We start from the raw sequence: 23,853 nt of genomic DNA on the forward strand, positions 1-23,853 counted from the left end.
AGCGGATGTCCAGCATTTTTTTTCACTAATTACACAAAAATCTCACAACCTGCTCATGAAGTGGATGTCTTTGGTTAAATACACTATTTAAGTTTATGGTCTATACTCTATACTTAATCTAGTAAAATTGTTTATTGTTCACATGTATGACACCTTAACATTTACATAGAGTCAGTTACTGCTGTGGTTTATAGTGAAGCTGCATTAAATCTCTGTATCCTGAATCATAGAAGTATGCAGAAGTATGTCATATACTGCTTGCCAGATGTTCTGTATAGTATTTGTTCTGAGCAGCAAAGCATTTCAGCATTTGGAATTTTTTATAAATGTTATACTTACACTCACATTCCCACACCCACTCAGCCCCATCTTGATTCCGATTCTTACTCTCTTGGCCATTGGGACATCTGTGCCTTCAAAAAGCCACTTGGTAAATGAAGAGGAATTTATAGCTTGTGTTGAATGAACTGGGCCTCTTAAACTGAGCTGACTTTCCCCTCTCTGCATTCACACCTCGCAAAACTGCCATTTCAACTGCCACATCAATTCCCTCCCCATATCCTTCCTAACACTGGTCTATCCATCTACCAAACCACGCACAGAGCCAGACGAGCTCCAGATGTCCAATGCGTGGGGTATCTATGGCTTTAGCATTATAGTCTAAATACAGAGGAAGTCTGTACTGAGCATAGCAGAATTTCCACGAAACAGGAAACAGGGAGTCCTAGTAAACAGAGAAAGAGAATCTTTATAACACATCTACAATCAAGTCTCTTAATGTTTTCAGCAGATCATTTCTTTCTTTTACTCTTGCTTTCATTACAGTTCTAATGACCCAAATATACACCCTGAAATGTACCAGGAAAATTGTGTAACAATAAAGACCAACATGCACCCATCGCAAATAATTATTTGATGTGCTAGTGACGGCACTACCTGTTGCTCCACCCAAAGTAGTTATCATGAGAGGGCCTGACACCTGGTGTCTCCACAAAAATAGTACCTACACCTGTGCTCCATTCTGCCCTTGTACACAATGTTGTTTGACTTAATCCCCAGCTAGTATATGACCGGCAATCCAGTGTAATTCAGATCAGTATTGGTTTCTCAGAGTGCTCAGCCTTCTGTACCACTTTATTTGTACTGGAAGGATCGTCTGGTGGTTTAGTTTTACATTAGTGCTCTCTTCATGGCAGCATTATACAGCCTCACTGCTTGCCGAATGTCATACCTGTATGTTTGGTAGATTTCTGTTGTATTACAGATTCCTTCTTCCATAATGTTGTTGGATTTCTACCTGCATAATTTTGTACCTTCCTGCTGGTTTGGTGCTGCATTCTTATCTTTATTTTGTCATCGAACCCTTGTATTGCTTTGGCTATAGATCACAGACTTTTTACATTGTTTTTTTTTTGTTACTTTTTTGCTGTATGCTGTTTATTCCCATCTTCCAGTGTGTTCAAAGCCCTGCTCTGGGTGCCTGCCTGTTTATTTCTGTCTATCCATTTATTACTTGGTTGTATAACAATCCTCCAAGAGAAACACAACTTTATCATAGGGTTTGGTGGCTTGCGGGCATCAACAACCTGGAGAGCTATGTCGGCTAGAGTCAGGACCTTGTGCTTTGGCTCTTGGCAGGGTCACCCATGCCAAACAGGTCAAGGGGTAGAGGCCACTAAGAGTAGTCCACCAGTCCTCCAGGTTCGAGGGTTCAGCTCAGGGCTAACAACCGTGACTGGTCAAAAATAAATTGTTATGGATACAGCACTGAAAAAATCCTTCTACATTGGTGTGCGATGGTAAGGACAGACAGAGATGGAGGACCTTCTTTGCTGCCCTAAACACCTAACAGGCTGTAAGTAAGTATTACAGTGCTTTGGTATTTTACCAGTCAATGTGATTCTACGCAAGCAGGATTGGGAATGATTTGATATTGCGCTGAATTCAATAAGACCACATGGGCCTTTACATCTCATCAGTTTTTATTCTTTTAACTTATAGAGCACTGAAAAAATGGTTTCCATCACCCTACATTAATTAACATTAGCCTCAGCTCACCAGAAGCAGGCTTGTCTCTCTCTCTCAATATGTAAACTGTACTTAAAGCCTCACACTGCTCCGCACCAGTGAGCTCTTGAGAGGGCTTCAGAGATTACTTCTGAACAGTATGTTAAATTAATTTCTTTCCTCACTTTAATATTGACCACAGCTTGGATTATATGAGAATCATGGTCTATATTATATTTTAACTGGACAATATGTATAAATGCACAATTATTATTACTGTTGGCTTGATGTATTTATTAAGTTGTAGCCATGATCTCTCATGCATGATCTCTCTTTCATTGGTGATAGAAATTTCCACAGGCAAGATGCACCTGTAATGTTTACAAGCACATATGGTGCAGGTGTCATTGGACGACGATTAGATTCAGGAAACTTATCTCAAATTTAGCTGCACAAGTGCAGTGAGTTATGGTCAACAATGCCACCACAGCTGTTGTCCTCATCTCTACTCAGCCAACAGTACAAGGCAACAATTAATTTCAGAAGATTCGGGGCCTGTATGGCTCAGTACCGCATCAGCTGGATTACTGACCCACTGAGCCATCGCCAGCAAGATAGAAGACGTTAGTACCAAGTATTTGAGTGTAACAAACAGACTCTCACTGCAGCAAAGACCATCTGAAGGCACTGAAAACATTGCATAATTCATCCTTTCAATGGTGGAGGCAGCATTGCACAGAAGCCGTATTGTTTATTAAACATTGGGGCTATTCATCTGTCAATCATGTCATCTCGCTGCCTGTGTGTGAGAGTCACCCAGAGGGTACCAAACAGTGAAACATTTTAATTTTGGAATGGAAAGGATCTAAAACTGAGGTCAGGAGCACTGTCAATTTGTAGATTGCTGTGGGGGAGGGAATGGTGTGAAACAAGAGCTCCAATCAATTAGGAGAAGAGAAACATGACTACTTGGTGTGATGCCCACATCATCCGAGGGTGGCATCTTATTTGTATTTTGTTACATCGAAGGAGGACATTTAACCCATTGGATCCATGTCAGCACACAGAACCTTCCAACAATCCCATTCCCCTATTTATTTTGTGCTCTATTCTCACTCCCATAACCATGAACTACCTTTTGTGACTCCTGCCACCCACCAATAGAAGGGACAATTTATAGCAGCCAACGTGTAGCAATGTGGGAGGAAACTGGAGCACCCGAGTGAAGCGTAAGCAGTATTAAGGAGACTGTGCAAACTCTATATACCCAGTCAACACCCAAGATTGGGACTGGGACCTGGGCACTGGAGCTGAGAGGCAGCTGCACTTGCCTTGGGTCCCTGAGCCACCCACATATAGGTTAAATGAGATGGGGTTGGGGGTTGGCATTTGATGAAGGCACTATGATGGAAAGGTCAGTGAGAATGAAGCAAGGCAATCTGAGAGCGAGGTGGGTTCATGTCAAAATGGAAGTGAACTTAATTTGTTCAGATACCAACCTGACGATTCTCAGAATCTATTATAAGAAGCAACAACCATACAATCCCAGCAGTTATGAAAATCAAACATTCCAGGCAAGTCCTCAAGACAGAACATTTACTGAAGCAAGTGCTCTTTAAAATAAAGATTCATTGATGTATAACAATATTGCTGGAATGTGGTCAGGAATTTTGGGAGTTTTAAATATTTTAATTTTTGAAGCCATTTCTTTGAAATAGAATGACAATAAAGTGACTAAATCACAGTATTCCACTTTCAGATTACAATAGCATGAAGCAATACACTCATTAAAAGTAGAATTTGTAGGCAGAGTACAATAGGGAGGCAGAGGAACCTCATGGGGCTTGCTAGCAACAAATCAGTGTGAAGTAAACACATTGCCTCAGAATAAAATCACAACATGCTCTAGGGTAAAGGGGATCAAGCCCTGAGAGATAGTATCTTTCACAGTTATTGCAATGATCAATTTTCAGGCTCCTATTTTCAGATTCCAGCCCAGTATTCAATGCTTTTTGGATACTCTGTACTTTCCTTTCTTTTTCCAAATCTGGATCAAGCAAGCAGCAAAACAGAAGAAGGCAGTCAGGATCATTCCATAAACCTACAGAAAAAGTAAGAATGAGAATTTTAAGATCACAACTTTAGCTGACAAAGTTTGAAAATAATATAATATTATGCCCAATAAAACATGGTGAAAGTTAGGATGTGGGTGGTAGAGTTCTAGATTACCTCAATTTTAGGGAGTAGAACAAGGGAGGTCAGTCATAGGTATAATGGAATAATCAAGTCAACTTCAGTAGCAGTTTTTAGAATGTTTCCATAAGGAAATGCTGTCAATATTTATAATCTGCATGTTTAGCCAACCATTAAGGGTATGCCTATCTGCACCTTAAGGTCTTATGCGTATTTTTAGTATGTTTTTCTAAGCTGCACATACTTATTTTTACTCACTGTCTCAGATTATATCACTTCTAAGTTCTCAACATCAACTTTTATCTGACATGTATCTGAAAGTCTCTGTTCCCTGAAAGTCTTCTATCAGTTTCCTCACAGTTAACCACCTTTTCATGTTTGTGTTACTAGAAAATGTTGATAGTTGTTCTGTATCCCAAACAAAATGAGTATATTAGCTGTTTATACTATGGGTAAATTATGAAATGCAATGCCATAAACACTGGTGCTCGCAGGCATCAAAGTTTACATTTCTCTTGGTTTTCTGTCCTCTAGCCAACTTTCTTTCTACTTTGATGCTATTCCTTTAAAATTTTATTCTCCTGTGTCATTTTAACAAATCTGCTCATCATCATCACCTCATTATCATATCTTCTCTCTTGATGAAGGAATACTTTTATGGCTCTGCCCTTTTTTCTAATGAAGTGAGCTTCCTAGCCATTGCTCCAGCCATAGGAGAATGTCTCACACACTCGGAGGTGACTTAAACTCCTAAAAATTCCTCTGGGGCTTGGTATGCCCTGAGGTGAAGATCCACCTTTGTCTCAACAGGTCCATGAATCCAGAATGCAGACAATTATCAATGTCATATCTATCTATTTTCTAACCATGTAAAAGGAAGCTATTCAGTCCAGTAAATCTTTGCTGGTTCTTGAATCCCAACAATTTTATTTGTCCATTTACTTCTCTGCAACTTACTCCTTCTCACATACCTGTAGGCTACCCTGGTTCTCTTGTCGCTACCTACAATGGGGTAATTTGCAGTCGCCAATTAGACTACTAATCCATGTATATCTTTGGGGTGTGGGAGGAAAACTGGAGCTTCCTGGGGAAAGCCATGTGGTCATTGGGAGAAGGTGCCAAGTGCATGCGAACAACATTGGAGATCAGGAGTGAGCCTGCGTCGGTGGATCTGTGAGGCAGCAGCTCTCCCATCTGCACCACCATGTTACCTCCATCCCAGATGATCAACTGTAGAATTCTGCTAACCATAATGTTGCTTTGTTACTTGCAACTAGAAGACAATTGTAAGAGCCACGTGCAGTGGCAGATGGATACCAGATTCCACGTACATTTGACAATGATCCTATTACCTCGCCAGCTAAGGTACAGTCAGTGGGGATTTGGATAGTATAGATGAACTGTCATTGGATGGGTAACTCAGCAACAGAAAGCCAAAGAATCAATGCTTGGAAGCAGAGCTAGATACCGCTGAATGAACACTTTGTAAAGATCAATTTCTGGTTCTAAGGTGAGTGGATGACAAATGTGTGCACTCTGTTGTGAAACAAATTAATACTTGCACTGCATTTATGAATGCACCATGCATATACTTAGCAGATGTTTGTCAAGTCAGCTGGTAGAATTTATTGCTATTTTTGTTGCACAATTGAGAATTGCAGCTCTTGATGAACAGATATAGATCTCCAGGATATCTACACTTGTTCCCACTTAACAAAGATATTGTCAAGCCATCTAGCCTTGAAATTTTGAGCAACTGCAGGTGTGGGTGATAAGCACTGATCTCCACAATGAACTGAACTCTTGAAACTAACACTCTATTTTGAGTCCTGTCATGGGAAGGAGTTACCAGATGGTCGCAAAAATGACTTGAGAGTGTTTTTGAAGTTTCCTTGAAAAAAATCCAACATCCCTACCAACTCACGCTGGCCCATGATTCAAATGGAGAAAAGAAAATAGGAGCCCTGAGTCCATTTGTTAGGAGAACACATCAGCTCAGTGTAAACAATGGACGGAGTCGACCACATCCTGAACCAGCCCTGGCCCACCATGTCAAAAAAATTCTGCCCTATTGGTTGCACGTTGGCTTTATCAACCATCACACCACATACAGAACAGGAGTTGAAGGAGTTATCCTCACTCCTGAGAGACTCAGAAGGAATTCTATAATAGAGTAGCAATAGTAGACAGGTACTTGGGATGTGGGATTGCAGGGTTTTATAATGTGTTTTACCTTGCTCAGAATAACTATTCTCTCTAGTTACAGCTTTTTGTGCCTCCCAGTAACAGTCCATGGCATGTACTTAACCAAGTAGTCTGACCTTAAAGATGTTGTAGTGTCATAAAAAATTACAGCTCTGAAACAGGCCCTTCAGCCCATCTAGTCCATACTGAACCATTTAAACTGCCTACTTCCATCGACCTGCACCAGGACCATAGCTCTTCATACCTCTACCATCCATGTACCTATCCAAACTTTTCTCAAATGTTGAAATCGAGCCCACATGCACCACTTATGTTGGCAGCTCGTTCCACATTCTCACAACCCTCTTAGTGAAGAAGTTTCTCCTCACATCTTCCTTAAGCATTTTACCTTTTTACCCTTAAGTTATGACATCTAGTTGTAGTCCCAGCCAACCTCAATGGAAAAAGCCTGCTTGCATTTACCCTATCTATACCCTTCATAATTGTGTATACCTTTATCAAACCTCACCTTAATCTTCTACATTCCAACGATCAAAGTCCTAACCTATTCAATCTTTCCTTATAACTCAGGTCCTCCAGACCTGGCAACATCCTTGTGAATTCTCTCTGTCCTCTTTCAACCTTCTTCACATATTTCCTGTAGGTAGGTGACCAAAACTGCCCACAATACTCCAAATTAGGCCTCACCAATGTCTTAAGACAACTTCAACACAACATCCCATCTCCTGTACTCAACACTTTGGCATATGAAGGCCAACGTGCCAAAAGATTTCTTTATGACACTATCCACCTGTGACACTACTTTCAATGAATTATGGACCTGTACTTCCAGATCCCTTTGTTCCACCGCACTCTTCAGTGCCCTACCGTACACTGTGTAAGTCCCACCCTGGTTGGCCCTACAGGAATGCACCACCTCGCACTTGACTGCATTAAATTCCATCTGCCATTTTTCAGCCCATTTTTCCAGCTGGGCCAGATAACGCTGCAAGCCATTGATGTCCCCACTTTCTTTAACTGCAGTTTTCTCATGTTAGTGTCTTCTAGTAAATATCTCTTTTAGAAGGACACTTCGAAATGTTATTAATATGCAAGCAACAGAAATGAGGTCTTATGTTGCGGTGTGGATTGACATTTTACCGTAAGAATTCCCAGCAAAATATTCAGCACTCCAATGATAGTCATATTGTCGGCGACTGAATACTCTATTGATTGAAGACAATCCTAATGGATAAAACACATGTTTATTTAAAAGCCTGTCTAAAAAGTCACTGAGATAAGCACAATGCACTTGAGAAACAAAGTTTGTAAAATCTTTCAGTCAACGTAGAGCTGCACTCAGCTTCTTCGCTTTTAGATTGTGGCTCAGAAAACAGAGCTGGCATCTTGGCAAAGGGTGTCAAAATAAGATTGGCTGTTAGTGACTGATGCTGGTGGGATGCCAGACCAGCAGATCAGAAACCTAGGGGTTGGGGAATTAGTAGATCAGTCGCTGTGAGGGGGTCAGACAGGTGGTAACTCATGGGGATATAGTGGTGGGGACTAGTGCAGGAGTGTGATGGCCCTGAAAAGAATCAAGTAAGTACATCGCCTGTAGTATTTTTCAAGCACTGGACTCCATAGACTCTTACTGAATCAGGATTCACAAGTGCTATGATGGGCTGCGTCTGCCATGTGTGAACAGTAGGCGAAGTGACTCCATACTGGAAGAGGCTACTGTGACCAATGGGGCAGAGGGGAGAGGTGTGGAATACCTGGGCTCCTCCATGGATATATTAACAAACACACAGAGGATTTGTCAAACTTGTAATTCACTGACTACAGGTGATCCAATTTCTAAAAGTATGACTGTGTTAGAGCTGGTTGTGGACTACAGGAGGAATGGAGACAGGCTAGATCCTATTGACATCAACGGATCTGGGGTTGACAGGGTGAACAACTTTAAGTTCCTCGGCATAAATATTACTGAGGATCTCACATGCTCTGTACATACTGACTGCTTGGTGAAAAAGGCACAACAGCATCTCCTTCACCTCAGACGGTTGAAGACGTTTGGTATGGACTCCCAAATCCAAAGAACTTTCTACAGGGGCACAATTGAGAGCATCCTGACTGGCTGCATCACTGCCTGGTATGGGAACTGTATTTCCCTCAATCGCAGAACTCTGCAGAGAGTGGTACGAACAGCACAGCGCATCTATAAACACAAAGTACCCTGCAGATGCTGTGGTCAAATCAACACATACAAACAAGCTGGAGGAACTCAGCAGGTCGGGCAGCATCCATTGAAACGAACAGTCAACGTTTTGGGTTGAGACCTGACGAAGGGTCTCGGCCCAAAACGTTGACTGCTCGTTTCAACGGATGCTGCCCGACCTGCTGAGTTCCAGTGCATCTATAGATGTGAACTTCCCACTATTCAGGACATTTACAGAGACTGGTGCATAAAAAGGGCCCGAAGGATCATTGGGGACCTGTGTCACCCCAACCACAAACTGCTCCAGCTGCTACCATCTGGGAAAATGGTACCGCAGCATAAAAGCCAGGACCAACAGGCTCTGGGACAGCTTCTTCCACCAGGCCATCAGACTGATTAATTCATGCTGACGCACTGTATTTCTATGTTATATTGACTATCCTGTTGTACATACTATTTATTATAAATTACTATAAATTGCACATTTAGACGGAGACGCAATGTAAAGGTTTTTACTCCTCATGTATGTGAAGGATGTAAGTAATAAAGTCAATTCAAATCAATTCAAATGTAGCCTTTATGCACTGATTGCTCAGGAAATATGTTGGAATAATAATTTGTTGGATCATTGCTGATTTCTGATATGGGGATAGGAGGCTTCATGTTAAGAGGCAAAATGCCATTATTTCCTGCATGAGAGGATGGATGTAAGTAGGATGAGATCTTCCTTACTTTCAAAATTCCAGTCTCCTACCCCTCATCGCACTGCACACAAAAGTTTGGTGAGATTTAGTTGTTTCACTGACAAGATAGTTCAAGTTATGGGGATGGTAGTCGTGGAACAAGTCGGATAAAGATCAGGAAAAATACAAAAATTAATTTTACTTTTGGAGTGGTTAAGCATAATAATATAGACTATACTGGGTATTACACCTTCTCTTAGGATGGTGTTCATCTGAGATATGCTTGCAATTTTTACTTGTAGAGAGAGATGACTTGCTGAATTCTCCACCCCAGTTGCTAGATCATCAGAAGTATTTAAGATGGAAGTAACGAATTTTTTAAAGTTCAGGCTATGGAGAACTGGTATAGGAGAGAAGTTGTCGACAGCGTAGATCTGCTACGATTTTACTGAATGATGGGGCAGACTTGAGAGGCCAGGAGCCTACTCCTGCTTTTATTTTCTTGTGCTCTTGTGTATGGGCTGTGTTGGTCTAAAGTGACAAGAATAGTTAGTGGCCATTGGCTGACATGGTCTCTATTGTTGTATGTAATCCCAAATAAAGCCCTTACTGCTAACCTGTAATCCTGAATTTATTGCCCATAATCCTGAACAAAGTCTTTATTAGCCTCTATAATCCTATACATAGCCTCTGTTCTGCCTCTAATGAGAGGCTAAGACATTAAGACTGTAATTAATTCCAATATTTTGTATACCTTTAGAGGTCCACGATCTGGAAAGCACGTTTCATTCTCAACCTTACTTGGGTAGCTGAATGCTGAGGTTTTACCACAGCAAGAAAACTAGAAAACAATAGAAAAAGTGTTGTTTAATTAGCCATACTTCATCACATCACACTGGTTCAGGGAAATTCACTCTGCGTCCCTATCTTTTCTACTGAATACCAGCCATAAATAAAAACAAAACATGATAAAGTTCATTGACAAAACTGGAAAGTGCTTGTATCCAAATGTCTTAATTTCATGTATCTTAAAATTTAAACACCAAATTTGTTCAAATTCGTGGTTTAGAATTGAATCATTTAGAGTCCACTTCCTCATCCCTCAAAATATATTTCCTTGCCTTCACTGTCCCCAGTCTTGAAGGTCCTGGTAACCAAATTATTCCAAGGAACCAAGGAACTTCATCCAAGTTATTCTTTTCATGTTGTTCAAATAGGTAATAAATCCATGGAGAACCTGAACAGTCAGACATTGTCATTTCCTACACACACACACACACTCTCTCTCTCTCTCTCTCACACACACACACACACACACTCTCTCTCTCTCTCTCTCTCACACACACACACACACACACACACACACACACACACACACACACACAACCCCCCCCCCCCACCCCCGATCATCTAGAGGAACTCTAGCTGATTCTTGTCTTTAAAGTCCATGGTACCAACATCAACTTTTTCAGCCTCTCATTAAGGTAGAAAGAAGTTGATGCACCATCAATAACTCTCTCTGAGATGTGAAGGCGAGATATCGGCTTTTATTGACTGGAAGAAAGAACAATGTTGGCGCCGACAAAGATGGCCGCCCACATCCGGGCATGCAAGATGGTGGCCCCCATGCCTCGCACGAGGCGGGCAGGCAAGATGGCGGCCCCCATGCCTCACACGTAGCGCTGCCCGACCCCGCTCGTGGTTTAGACTTACAGACCTTGGCGAATTGGCCCTTCTTCCCGCAGCTGGAACAGGTCGCTTCTCAGGCCGGGTAGCGTTTTTGGGGGTGCTTTTCGAGTCCACAGAAGTAACACTGTGCAGGCTTGCAACTGGCAGCAGCTGTGGTCGGGTTCGGGGAGTTCGTGGAATTGCGACTGGCAGCGGCGTTGGCGAATTCGCTCGCGGGAACCGGCGGCGGCGGGGTCTGAGGTATCCACGGAACCGGCGGGGGATCATGCGGCTGGACAGTGTCAGCGTTGTGCAAAGCAGCCTCCAGCGTGTCGGCCGTCTCGATCGCCGAGCGTAAGGTAAGATCGGCATTTTCCAGCAGCCGCTGGCGCACGTACACTGACCTGATCCCTGTAACAAAGGCATCTCGTATGAGGAGCTCTGCATGCTGTTCCACCGTGAGAGTTTTGCAGTCGCAAGTTCGCACGAGTGTCTGGAGGGCTCGGAGAAACTCGGCGCTCGATTCTCCAGGCTGCTGTCGTCGCGTAGCTAAGCGATGTCTTCTGTAGATGGTGTTCATCGGCTGCAGGTACTGTCTTTTGAGGGCGTCCAGTGCCCCTTGGTAGGTTGACAGGCCTCTGATAAGTGAGTAAACTTTCGGGGTGACCCTCGAGAGGAGAATTCGGTGCATAACAGCGGGTTCAGTTGCACTAACCTCCTCCAAGTATGATTGGAAGCATGCAAGCCAGAGTTCAAAGGCAAGAGCTGCTTCAGGGGCTTGGGGGTCCAAATCCAATCTTTCCGGACGTAAAATGCTTTCCATGTTTTAAAACTTCCAGTCAATAAAATTGATGCACCATCAATAACTCTCTTTGAGACGTGAAGACGAGATATTGGCTTTTATTGACTGGAAGAAAGAACAAGCAGTGGTTGACCACTATACTACATCCTGGAGACTGAGGGCCGGGCTCAGGCCTCATTCGCCTTTATACCGGGGTCTGTGGGAGGAGCCACAGGAGCAGTCAGCAGGGGGCGTGTCCAGACAGGTATACATAGTTTACCACAGAAGTGCAGCCACAGAGGGAACATGGAAGTCTGAAGGCCTAGTGCTATGGTAACCAATGCATTTTTCAGACATGCCATATGAAGAGCAAACTTGCAAGGTCCTTCTGGCTTCTTGTACCATTCCATATTTCAAGGTTCTGGATGAGACACTGGTCCCCACACTATGGATAATGCGCAGGACAAATCAGGATTATTTTGCCATAACTTCCTCATGAAGGGTACCATCATACAAGAAAAGTAACTAAGTGATAGATCAGATTCACTTCCACTCTCGTAAAGCAGCTAGCATGCAGCATATGTGCCTACCGTGCAATCAAACTGCAGGGAATAGCCTCAGATCATAGCAATAACTTTTTCCTGAGGATGAAACCACTTTTGCATCCCATTTAATTAGTTTACCGCAATTTTCTACAATATTGATGGCTGTGCATGGGACAAACAAGGTCCTACTAATAGGAACTCCTGCGAGGAGTTGCAAATGCACTCCTTGACTCTGAGAAAAAAAGGTGAGGTCCCAGTGGGGCAGCAGATGTTAGTTACAACACCCAAGATGTTGTGAGGCACCTGTCACTGTTCACAGCTCTCCATTTACAGCCCTGACATTTCAAGCTGGTCATGTCAGAGAACACCTGTTTTTGTCACAGCACTATGCCATCTGTTCCAACTCGCAATGCAGGAGCAGCTTCGTCCTTGCATCCAATTAACATTAGTCTTGTTCCTGACCACACATTCATTAGATTCTCTCCTTGTCTCATTGCCCATCATGTCCACATTACTTGGGCGGGTACAAAAGAAGAGGTTCTATCCCTGAAATCGGCAAGGCAGGTAGCTAAAATGGACGAGGAAACTTGTAGATTTATTGCTCCATTTTCACTGTTTTTCCGTATTCACTGCTGTTCTCTGTAGGAAACCTGAAACACTTACTGAGGTCTCTAAAGGCAGAGTGAAAACCCAATGTTATCTCACTGCTCTTTAATTGGTGATCAGAGCGGGGAAGTCCTATAGTTTTGGTGCCAGTTGAAGATGATGCAATTTCAAAACATTGTGGAAACCATATGAGCAGGACTGCTTGAGCTAACACTTCCAAAACCAATTTCCTGAACCAGCAAGCAATCCATTATCCCTGTCTGGAAACCTCCAACTGTTCGATATCCAGTTGGCCTGGTGCCTCTTCCCATTTAGTGGCAGCCTGGAACTGGGCTTCAAATTGAGAACTCAGCAAGGCTTAACACTTAAGTCTAGCCCACCTCTTCTCACTCACTTTGTGCTTTGTTTAAAATAATACGATGACCAGATGGATGGCTGTGAGAATCATTGTCACTATTGCAGAACTGTTACAAGAGTCCCAAGCACAACTGGATTGTAAGTATAATGACCTGCATTATTCTACTCAAAGTGTTATGCAGAATATCGCTTCTATAGTCTAACAAAATTATAGGCAGTCAGTCCAGAAGAGTTGGAAGTTGTCAGTCCCTTTTACATATTGCATAGGTTATGAAATAAGGAGCCCTCTGTGTCAATGGGGCCCTCTGTTAAAACAGTAATAAGGATAAAGAGAAAAAGCAAAGAACCAAAGATAAAACTTAACAACTTGATGCAGCAGTCACTGAAGAACGACTGCTACCAGTAATGCCCTGATCTGGGATGCAGTTGAATGGAAAATACCAGGTTATCTTTATCCATTTGCTGTTGTTTAACTGTAAACTCACACCAGTCTTTGAGCAGCTGGAATTTAAATTTGGCTGTTTATAACAGAGGGAAACTGCACCAAAGAGAAATAAAATGCTGGAATTTGATTGGGTGATGCTTAGTTAATGAAGTGGCTCAGCTGCCTGCTGCCGTGCTCTCCTTATTGTCAGAAAATCCTTGAAGCAATCCCTGCCCCACTGCTGTAAATGGTGGTGAGAGCTACACATATGTGCATTATTAGAGTTGCAGCAGGAACTTTGGCGAGATTAGGCATGCAAAGTTGGGGCAGCTGCATGGTAACCTCATAGTATCTATCCTATTACATGGAAAGTTGACTTTAAGGTCTTTTCACCATCCACCAGTTGCTTCCTGATCACAAAACCTTGAGGAAGCTAATAGAAAATAGCTAATATTGGAATACACACAAATGATGAAATGACTCAGTCCAAAATGTCGACTGTTTACTCTTTTCCATAGACGATGCCTAGCCTGCTGAGTTCTTCTGGCATTTTGTGTGTATTGCTTTCATTTCCAGCATTTGCAAATTTTCTCTTGTCTGTGATTCAGCTAATAATGGAAGTTATCCACATGTTCACAGGTGGACTGCATTCCTTGTGGACCACCCTCTGAAGATAAGCAGCTGCCTTTCAACTGGTCCTTTTCATCAATGTATACTGCAGTATACTGTGTTGTGATTGGGCCTGTGTTGGTAACTAGGCAAGGATGAATATGTGACAGCCTACATTTAATGGAAACAGCTTACATTTGATGGAAAAAAAACCCTCTGACTTCAGGATGGAATGTAATATTCAGAGGTTTATTGCTATATACTGTTCGGAAAAGTTGTTTCTTTAAGTACAGAATAAACAAGAATGAAAAAGTGATGGAGAATTTGTTCTGTAAACTCTTGTACTTTCATTGCCTTAGGGTCAAATATTCCTGGTGCGTGTTCTTCTCAAAAATCATTAAGAATATAGTTTGATGTTTTTTTTGTGGCAGTGGTGTGCAATTTTTTTTGGAATTGTGCAGAATGAATCCAGATGTTGAAATTTGGCAGAGCACCTAGACATTCAGCCATGTGGCAGGCTTCTTTTGTTCTGCTACTGCAAGTAGAATTGTTTACCGTTAAAATAACTGGTTGATTATATGAATCTATTGCTCCTTTCACTTAGGCATCATGATAAAACTGAATTTGTGAAAATAGTGACCTACATTTGGAGCTACACATGGCGATCCTTCAAAAGACATAGTTTACAGCTTGGAAGAAATCTGTGGCAGAAATAACGAAGAATTGTTGTTCAGAGTTGGATACAGTCATTCCTTTATTTGATTTTGGCTTCAAATCTTTGTTCTGAACTTTGAATATTGAAGACAATTTGGCAAAGGCACAGCTTTCTCATAAAATCCAATGAAGTATGGATTGTGGGTGTCAGAGAAGATGTTGGCAAGCTACTTCACTCTTTATTTAATTAATTCCATCCATGTTAGAATAATTGAAGAAGAATTTGCTATGAGAGGCGGTTGAGTTGAAGATTGTTGAATATAAAGATCCATATTTTACAGTGTGAAGTACATATCTGGAACTTCCACAACAGAAATTGAACAATGAAGTACAAATTCAACATAATGCAAGGACCTTTCAATAATTAATTTCAAGCAGACTGTCCTTGTCTGAGAGCACGTGTATTGGATGTGCAGAAACATTTGTGTATTTGTTTCATTTTTATGTACATGTACTCTCATTTGGAAGGAAATTAGGGACCTAATAACTGTGAACTCAAATTTCCAATCCCATGCATCTTATTTATTTAACTAATTGTCAAACTTCAGTTCACATCTGGACTGAAAATAGCAGGGGAAGATGAGTGGACCACAGTGAGTGGTCCACACAACACTTATGACCCTCCAGATGGCATGGTGCTGGCCTACCATTCTTGCTCTTCATTCTCAAATTAAAAGTGTTTTCCATGACATTTATTTTAAGTAAAATTGATTTCATTTTGCATTAGAATTATATTAAGGACTATTGTTTAGCTATCGGTAACTTCTGAGGTTGAATCTAGGTTGCCATGAATACTTTCACTGTTGGGTAATGTTTTCTGAGACTAAACTGAAGTTGGAAAATTGACCCTGATTGCAGTACCTCTTGTAGGTCCTTGGAAGTTATTTGCACTGACCAGGGATTAAATGCAAGATTTCCCTGCTATTTATGGCTCAGCTACTGAATGCCGTAAACCCATTGAAGTAAAATAGGGATCTGATTCACATGTTGTCATATTTTTCGTACTGATTTGGTAGAAATGTTGTGCATCCAAATATGAGAGCACTTGTTAGTGAGGCTAACTATAGCCAGGGAATGACTGATAATAGCATTTCTCAGCAGCTGCACCATTACATCTGGAACTCCTCAGGGCCTAACTTTGAAGCCTTTTATTTCCCAGCTATGTGCAATCCCTCGGCGGCATTATTGGAAAACACAGAATTAGCTTCGTACAAACATTGGAGCATGACAGTTAGAAGCAGCAGTAGGCTCCTTTTCATCTACTCTGCCATTTAATAAAATTAAGGCTCATGTGACTGTAACTTCAGCTCCATTTTCTGTTTTGTCCTCAGGAACTTTTCATCCTCTTGCTTATGAAGAATCCATCTACTTCTCCCTTAAAAATGTTTGAAGACTCTGTTTCCACTGCCCTTTGAAGGGCTTCAAAGCTTCATGATCCTCAAGAAAAAAAAAAATTGGCTCACCTCAACCTTAAATGAGAAACCCATTTTTGAAGTGGTGAATGCTAGTTCTAAGTTCTCCCCCAAGCAGAAACATCTACTTCACATTCACTCAGTGTATTCCTCTCAGGATCATTTATGTTTCATTTGTTTCAAAATTACAGTGGATAAAAGCCCAGCTTGTCTAATCTTTCCTCAAAAGAAAATCCACCCATTTTAGGTCTCCCCATAAACCCTGATGACTTCCAACATTACCTCATCTCTGTTGACAATTTCAATGTCATTAAATTGACACTTCACTCATCCGGTGTTGGAGGAAAAGAAACTACGTTTGCCTAAATATTAGTAAGACTGAACCCACTTGTGTCATAGCTGACCTCAAATTCCATAATCTCATTACTGATTCCTTCCCTTCACCAGTAACTTCCTAAAACTGAAGCAGATGGTTTGCATCTTTGTTATCATATTTGACAATGAGATGAGCTTCCACCACTTTCCAAGAGCACTTACATCAATCTTAGGAACGCTCACCTAACTCCATCCAGGTCTTGCCCTTTAGGGCTGATTACTCAATTTGTCCTGCTCACCATCTTTTGTTTTCCTTATATCTGAAGTAATTCAAAACTTTGCTTAACATAACACATAACCTTCTGTGTAATATGCCCCTGGCAAAAAGTTTGTCTGTAGTTTTTAATATTTCCATTCTTGTTTTCAAATTGCCATCCCAACCTGGTAACATCTATCAGCTTAACAATGCCCCAAGACTGGTGCGTTATTAATTCTCACTTTTTGCATGTTGTTGATTTTCTCATTCCCACCATTCACTCTATGCTTGCAACCGCCTGGCTCTAAAATGTTAGAATTCCCTCCCTAAGCCTCTCAGCTTCTAATCAACTCCCCTCCTACAAATTCACTTTTAAAGGAGCCCATTGGATTTATTGGAGACACATTTTATTTGGTATAATTCCTTTAAAAAGGCTTGACACACTTTAGTTCATCACTGGTATGAAATTAATGGTGCTTGGTTTCTATTATTTCATAATGCCTACATTTCATTGCCTTTCATAGTTTCAGCAACAAACACTACGTACTGCAGCAAAAGTTTCATGCTAAAGTGGAAGTAAATGTGATTAATACTTACAGCGGAGTGAATGCTTATTAAATCCTGTTTTGAAGGATAGGAGATGTTTCTCAAATAATAAGCATATAGAAAGTCGTATACATCCTTTGCTGCATCCTCCACCTGATGAAACATGTTATCCAAAATATTAAAAATCAGGCATGTGCATGGGAACAATGTAAATATCTACAAAATAATGATGCAAGGTTGTTTTGCTGATTTTCTTCCCTATACAACCACCTAAGGGAAAACAGAGATGGAGAATTACACAAGATCTTAATAATCTCTAATGAGTTCGATCTGCTTCCTCCACTTTGTTGACTACAGATGCGAAGTGCCAACATGGTGGAGGAACAAGACATTTACTGTATTGTACAGGACACCCACTTAGAAAGTAACATCCAAGTTCCTTTGGAACCTGCCAAAGGAAATGACAGGCAAAAAAAGAGTGGGTGATGAAACAGAAGTTGGAACACAGTTAGTGGAATCTGAAGCCCCTGGCTGATGATCTCTCAAAGTGGTAGGTAGGGGGAGGTTCATGTGTCCATCAGGGTAGTGAAAATTAAGTTCAATTTAGTCTTCCAATAAGCCAGGCTCCAGATAATTGCCTTCAAATGAAACCACCATGACTCATCGACATGATTGACCTGCTGCTTGGGCTGGTGTTTAGCTGCACATTGAGGAAGTAGAACTCATATCTTAGTAATGTGGGAAAATGTGGTTGCATAATGAGGAGCACTCATGGGGTTTGTTGCTCAGTCTTTTGTTCCTGAGAAAGAAGGGTGACAACCATACCATCCCGTTTTACCATCTGATACAAAATAGATAAAGTTTCTGGTCAAAATGAATAAAACACTGTAAACTTTTTAATACTATCTATGTCCTCTGTATCATCTTGGAAGAAGTGACTGTGTCAAGGTACAGAGTTATCAGGAGCTTTCCAGTTTAGGATCATACACTAGGTTATCATTGTCAATCCTAGACTTTGACTGTTCTACATTATTTCTAGATTTGAACTGATAATGGACCAGTTCTCTTACCAGTAATTCTAGACCTTGAACCTGGACCAGAATCATTATGATCAATACTAGTCCAGCAATGGCGTATCTAAGGTATGGCAGGTATGGCACGTGCCCTGGGCGCCACTTGAAGGGGGGCACCACTGAGCAGTTTCAATTAAAGTCAGACAAGCCATCCTCAGATAGTGAAAAAAGGATTTTCTTCAGATGTATGATCTGTCTTTGATCAGTTCTCATGGGTGAGAAGCACTAGGATGGCCTTATTTCAGAGCATTATGCAAGAAGACCATGAAATGTTTCTTCACGAAGAAGAAGGAAAGAGGAGCTGAAGGATGGAAGAGAGGAAAGTTGGAGGCAGAGGAAGCCAAGAAGTCGAGCAAGTTCTTCATGCCCTTCTTTGAAAAGCCTGGAACAAGTAGTTTGACACATTCTATGGAGTCGTCTGCACATACTGCAAGTTTGTTAGAATCCGAAGGTGGATCAAGTACAAATGCGTCACAAGTCCAGGAGGAAGTCAAGTCAGATAAATCCGAATATGATGAGATTAAGAGTGAGGCTGCCACAGAGAACATGGACATGACAGGAGGGGAAGATGATGGTGGTGGTGGTGATGTTGAGTTTATTGACGAGATTGAACCTGACAGCACTGAACCTAGTGAACTGGATGGTGTCAAAGAGCCTCAAGCTGTCATACCAGAAGTGATTGAACAGCATGACATTGGACTTCTGAAGTTTGACAAGGATACCGGAAAAGCAATTCTGCTTGACGCTTTGAGAACAGAAATAATAAAGCTGGGTTTGAAGTATTTCCAGAACAGTGAGGGGCTTTTCCTACCCTCAATGAACAAAACTTGCTCAATGAACAAAATGAACAATGAACTTGCTCAATGAACAAAACTTGCTCAATGAATAAAACTTGGTTCAAAATGAAATTGGGAAATGGTCGTGGTGAGGAAGTGACTCACTTGTAGCAGGTTTATTCCCCTTCTAAGAAGTCTGCATTTTTTATCTGTTGTCTTTTCTATTCTTGGTCAGACCATCAGTCCTCATTGGAGCAGGAAAGTGGATTCAACCAGTGGAAAGCACTTGAAAGGATTAGTGTTCATGAAAATGTATAGAATCATCGGGAATGCTTCACACAGTGGAAAGAAATGGAAAGAAATTTAGCTGGAAACAGAGGAGTTATTAACACAGTATTTCAGTCACAGATTGAGAAGGAAAAGCAGAAGTGGCATGATATCTTGATGAGAATCCTTCACTGCATAAAATTCCTTGTAACTCAGAACCTGACTTTGCGAGGACACAGGGAGTCACTTCAGCTGGACAATGTGGGAAATTTCTTAGGCCTACTGAAACTACTGGCCATCTTTAACCCTGTCATAAAAGAACACCTCACTCATTTGGGAAGTCATCCTGGATCCACGTCTTGTCTTTCACTGGGTGTCCAGGATGAATTCATCTACATGATGGCATCCACTGTTAGCCAGAGTTTACTGAGAAGCATTTGTAAAGCCAAGTACTATGGTTTCATGTTCGACTCAACTCCTGATCAGTCCTTCCTTGGTTTTATCCAGATAAGCAAGAAGGATGCTGAGAGCTTGGTTGAAGACGTCTTGAAATAACTAGAGATGGATGAAATGGAGCTACAAGATTGTCGGTCACAGTGCTATGACAACGCTGCTGTGATGGCTGGACACAGAAGTGATGTTCATCAAAGAATAAGTGAGAAAAACAACCTGGCAGTGTTTGTGAATTGCGACAATCACTCACTCAGCTTGGTGGGTGTACATGCAGCCAAGCAGGATACAATGATGGTCACATTTTTTGGAACCATTGAAACTCTCTATGTGTTTTTCTCTCGTTCAACACAGTGCTGGGAAAAACTCAAAAACATTGTGCCTGTGGTTGTTAAGTTGCAGTCCGAAACCAAGTGGAGTGCAAGGACAGAAGCTGTGAAGCCTGTCAACAAGTGCCTTGAGGAGATACTTCAAGTTCTCCAGGACATGATAGACAATGAAAACGAGACCAGTGAAACAAGAAGTGACGCAAGGCAGCTGTACAACCACATGTTGAGTTACGATTTTCTGATTTTGCTAGGATTTTGGAACAAAGTACTCATTCGCATTTATCGTATTCAAAAGAGGCTGCAGGATCCTAGCATGAACTTCCATGATGCTGCCCTGGATTTGAAAGTCCTCTGAAGTCATTTTTATGATGAAAGAGAAGTGTTGGTCAGTGAGTCACTCGAAGAAGGAGTTGGTCTCTGTCAAGAATGGAGGTTGAAAGACGTCAGAGATGAAAGAAACGAATGGCTGATGAGAACTCAAGAGACACTGGGTTAACAGCTAAGGAGGAAATGGAAAGAGTCATGAAGGGAACACTTGACCGTCTTGGACAAAAGGTTCACTCGTTTGCACAACACTGACGCCAAGGTTGGGTTCCTTCTCGATGTCGAGGGACTGTGTTACGGCGCCAACAGTAACGATCTAAAGAAGTGCTAAAATTTGGGCGAATTGTACAGCTTTGATGTTGATGGACAGCAGCTATATGAAGAAATTTTGGATTGTAGAATGTTGCTATCCAGGCGGGTTAACATGAAAATATCAAGACCTGAAGAGCTTCTTAAATTTAATGTTCAATATGGAGATGAGAGTGTCTTCCCCAATCTTCGCATTGCTATTCAGATAATGCTAACCATCGCAGTTTCCATCGCCAGCTGTGAGAGATCATTCAGCAAGTTAAAACTAATACTTTCATATTTGAGAGCCTCCATGGGTCAAGACAGACTCTGTGACCTTGCTCTGCTGAGTGTAGAAAGAGAAGAAACTGAAAAAAACTGACTTTGATCACATCATTGACCAATTTGCATCAATGAAAGCAAGGAAGGACAAGGTGCAATTATAATTTTCACGTAGTGCCATAATTTGTTAATTAAAATATTGATGAGATTAACTTGTATTTTTAAGCTGATATTATGGTAAAGTTATCTAAAAGATGGGTGTCAGATGTTCGGTCAGGGGCGCAATTTCAGTGCTTGCCATAGGTGGTATTTTCTGTAGATACGCCCTTGTAGTCCAGGACATGAAGCACAAACTTGAATTTAAGCGTTTTTTTAGAATGTGTACTAACTTCACTTACCAGTATGTCATTCCTCTACCTGAATCTACAGCAGGGTTTTGATAATGATCCCAGGCCTACAATCAAACTTTCTTGAAATCTCCACTGATTTCTGGGAATATGCAGATCACGGACACTCTCAATGAGAGAAGAACATTTGGAATGCACTGAGAGCCTCAAATCCATGCACCAGTAATATAAAGGAGCCCATGGAAGTGACAGAAGGAACACAACACCCGACGAGCTATTCCTCCTGCTGGGGATTTCCTGCCCCATCTGTAGAAAAGCCTGCAGTCCTCACATTGCCTTCAACTGTGACCTCAGAACCCTCAAAAAGAGCGTATTAAGAAGTCATCCTTGACTACCTAAGAAGGTCTACATTGATCTCAGGAATGGGGTTATTAGAAAAGTATGGAGGTTTATAATCTGGGAACCAATATTGCTTATGATCTGGCATTGGGGTAAAGATTAGCAGATGTCTTGATGTTTACTAGAATTTATTATTACAGAATATATTTAGTATTAATGCAGCTTTGTTTAGCTCAGAAAATTTACTTCCCTTTGAAAGCATTAAAATCAGAAAGCTGTAAGTTTCAGTTTTAATTCCTCACTTCAGTGTTTTATGGGCTGCTAGATACTACGACAAAATCGAGACCAAGGTTCATTAATGTTCAATTATATTATACTAAATTGGACATCAAATATACAGTAGGTTAAAAGTATCTGATATCTGATTAGCTTCTGTGTCTTCTTCTGCCCACTCTAAAGTGAAGAGGACTTTAAAGTGAAGGTCGATTATAGCTTAAAGCTCTGACTGACAGCTCTCCCTCAGTGATGTTTTTCATATAGACTTCCAGAAGATATTTGAGCAAGTTTGATAGAAGAGACTTTTAGTTGAAGTGGAAACCCTTGTAACTGAAGGTAAATTATTGACCTCGTCAGGAAACTGGATAAGTGGAAGAAAACATGAGAAAATGTATGTATATCGGGATCTCCTGCCCTATCTGTGGAAAAGTCAGCAGCTCCCACGCTAACCACATCTGTGAACTTAGAACCCACAAAAATGGAGTGATAGGAAATCACCCTTCATCATGAGGAACTACCTAAGAAGCGATACATTGATTTCAGTATTATAATTTCATTCAAGGTGAGTGTACGACTCATAATGCCCATAGATATTTGGCTTGGATGGTGGGAGAGAAAGCCGCCTATCAAAGTTTGCCACTGACACCAAGATACATAACATTGCAGTGTAGGTGGATATGTTAAGTTACACAGAATTATTAATATATAATGTAAATTGGCTCCACCAGTGATAATGAGTGATGTCAGTACTAGGCTCAGCTGGATTCAAACAGGAAGTGATGACTGACCACCAGATACCTTTGGATCTAATCTGGTTATATTAGTACTGAACATTTAACTATTCTGGGTTCAGTGTGGAGTCAGGCACTTGGGAGGTCTCTTATAGGTGGCCTTAGATGCTGCAGAACCCTGAACTACTGCTGTTCTCTGCCTTCCTCAGAACAAGCTCCGTTGGACTTGGTTGACTTGAGAAATCTTCCTTAGCCTTCAGAAACAAAATTCAATTCAATTTCTGATTATTAATGATGGCCCAGACACCCTAGGGATTTCATTAGTCCGGGTTATTGGCTGCATTTTCTCATTAGGCTCTGTATGTAATGGATACTGAGTGAAAGCTCTCAGAGTTATGTTGACATAAATCCAAGGCAGTCTGTACAAGATTAATGGCCATTATCTGTGAGTCATATCTACAACTTCAACAGTTCAGCCAACTGTTAACTAAATGCTTAATTAATATCAGCTAATCTGTGGCCCACAGAGAGTCAGGAGTCTGGATAGCAGATTTGGTATTTAGCTGGTAATGGAACTTGATTTAATGATTTAAGGCATCTGCTCACGTGAGGATGTGGCACACACAAAGGTCCTCTGAAGAATAGTTGTTCAGGAAAGTGTCATTGAATTGCAGTTGCTGGGACATTCTCAGCTCCTAGGTTCAGTCCAGACCTACAACCCTTCTACGCTGCCCCACCCCATTCCAGATAAAAAGGCTATTTGCCAGAAACAACGGCTTTTATACATACTGCAGTAGGACTGTCTGTGGGATGAGATGGAATGCTGAGCAGAATATATACAATGAGCGTCAAG

At 41.4% G+C, this 23,853-nt stretch overlaps 1 protein-coding gene across 1 annotated transcript in view; it reads right to left on the bottom strand.

The window, feature by feature from the left end:
- Window positions 1-3,537: 3,537 nt before the first annotated feature.
- The window catches only part of LOC140728759 (tetraspanin-32-like), a 64,542-nt gene continuing 44,226 nt past the window's right edge, over window positions 3,538-23,853 (bottom strand). Inside the window, exons 5-8 of the mRNA XM_073047709.1 lie at window positions 17,570-17,671; window positions 10,040-10,126; window positions 7,546-7,629; window positions 3,538-4,108 (exon numbers count right to left, since the gene is read on the bottom strand). Of these exons, the coding sequence (XP_072903810.1) occupies window positions 4,010-4,108; window positions 7,546-7,629; window positions 10,040-10,126; window positions 17,570-17,671 (372 nt within the window). The 3' untranslated portion in view covers window positions 3,538-4,009. The remainder of the gene's footprint in view (window positions 4,109-7,545; window positions 7,630-10,039; window positions 10,127-17,569; window positions 17,672-23,853) is intronic.

This window comes from Hemitrygon akajei, chromosome 6 (assembly GCF_048418815.1).
Source record: "Hemitrygon akajei chromosome 6, sHemAka1.3, whole genome shotgun sequence".
Classification (NCBI taxonomy): Eukaryota; Metazoa; Chordata; class Chondrichthyes; order Myliobatiformes; family Dasyatidae; genus Hemitrygon; species Hemitrygon akajei.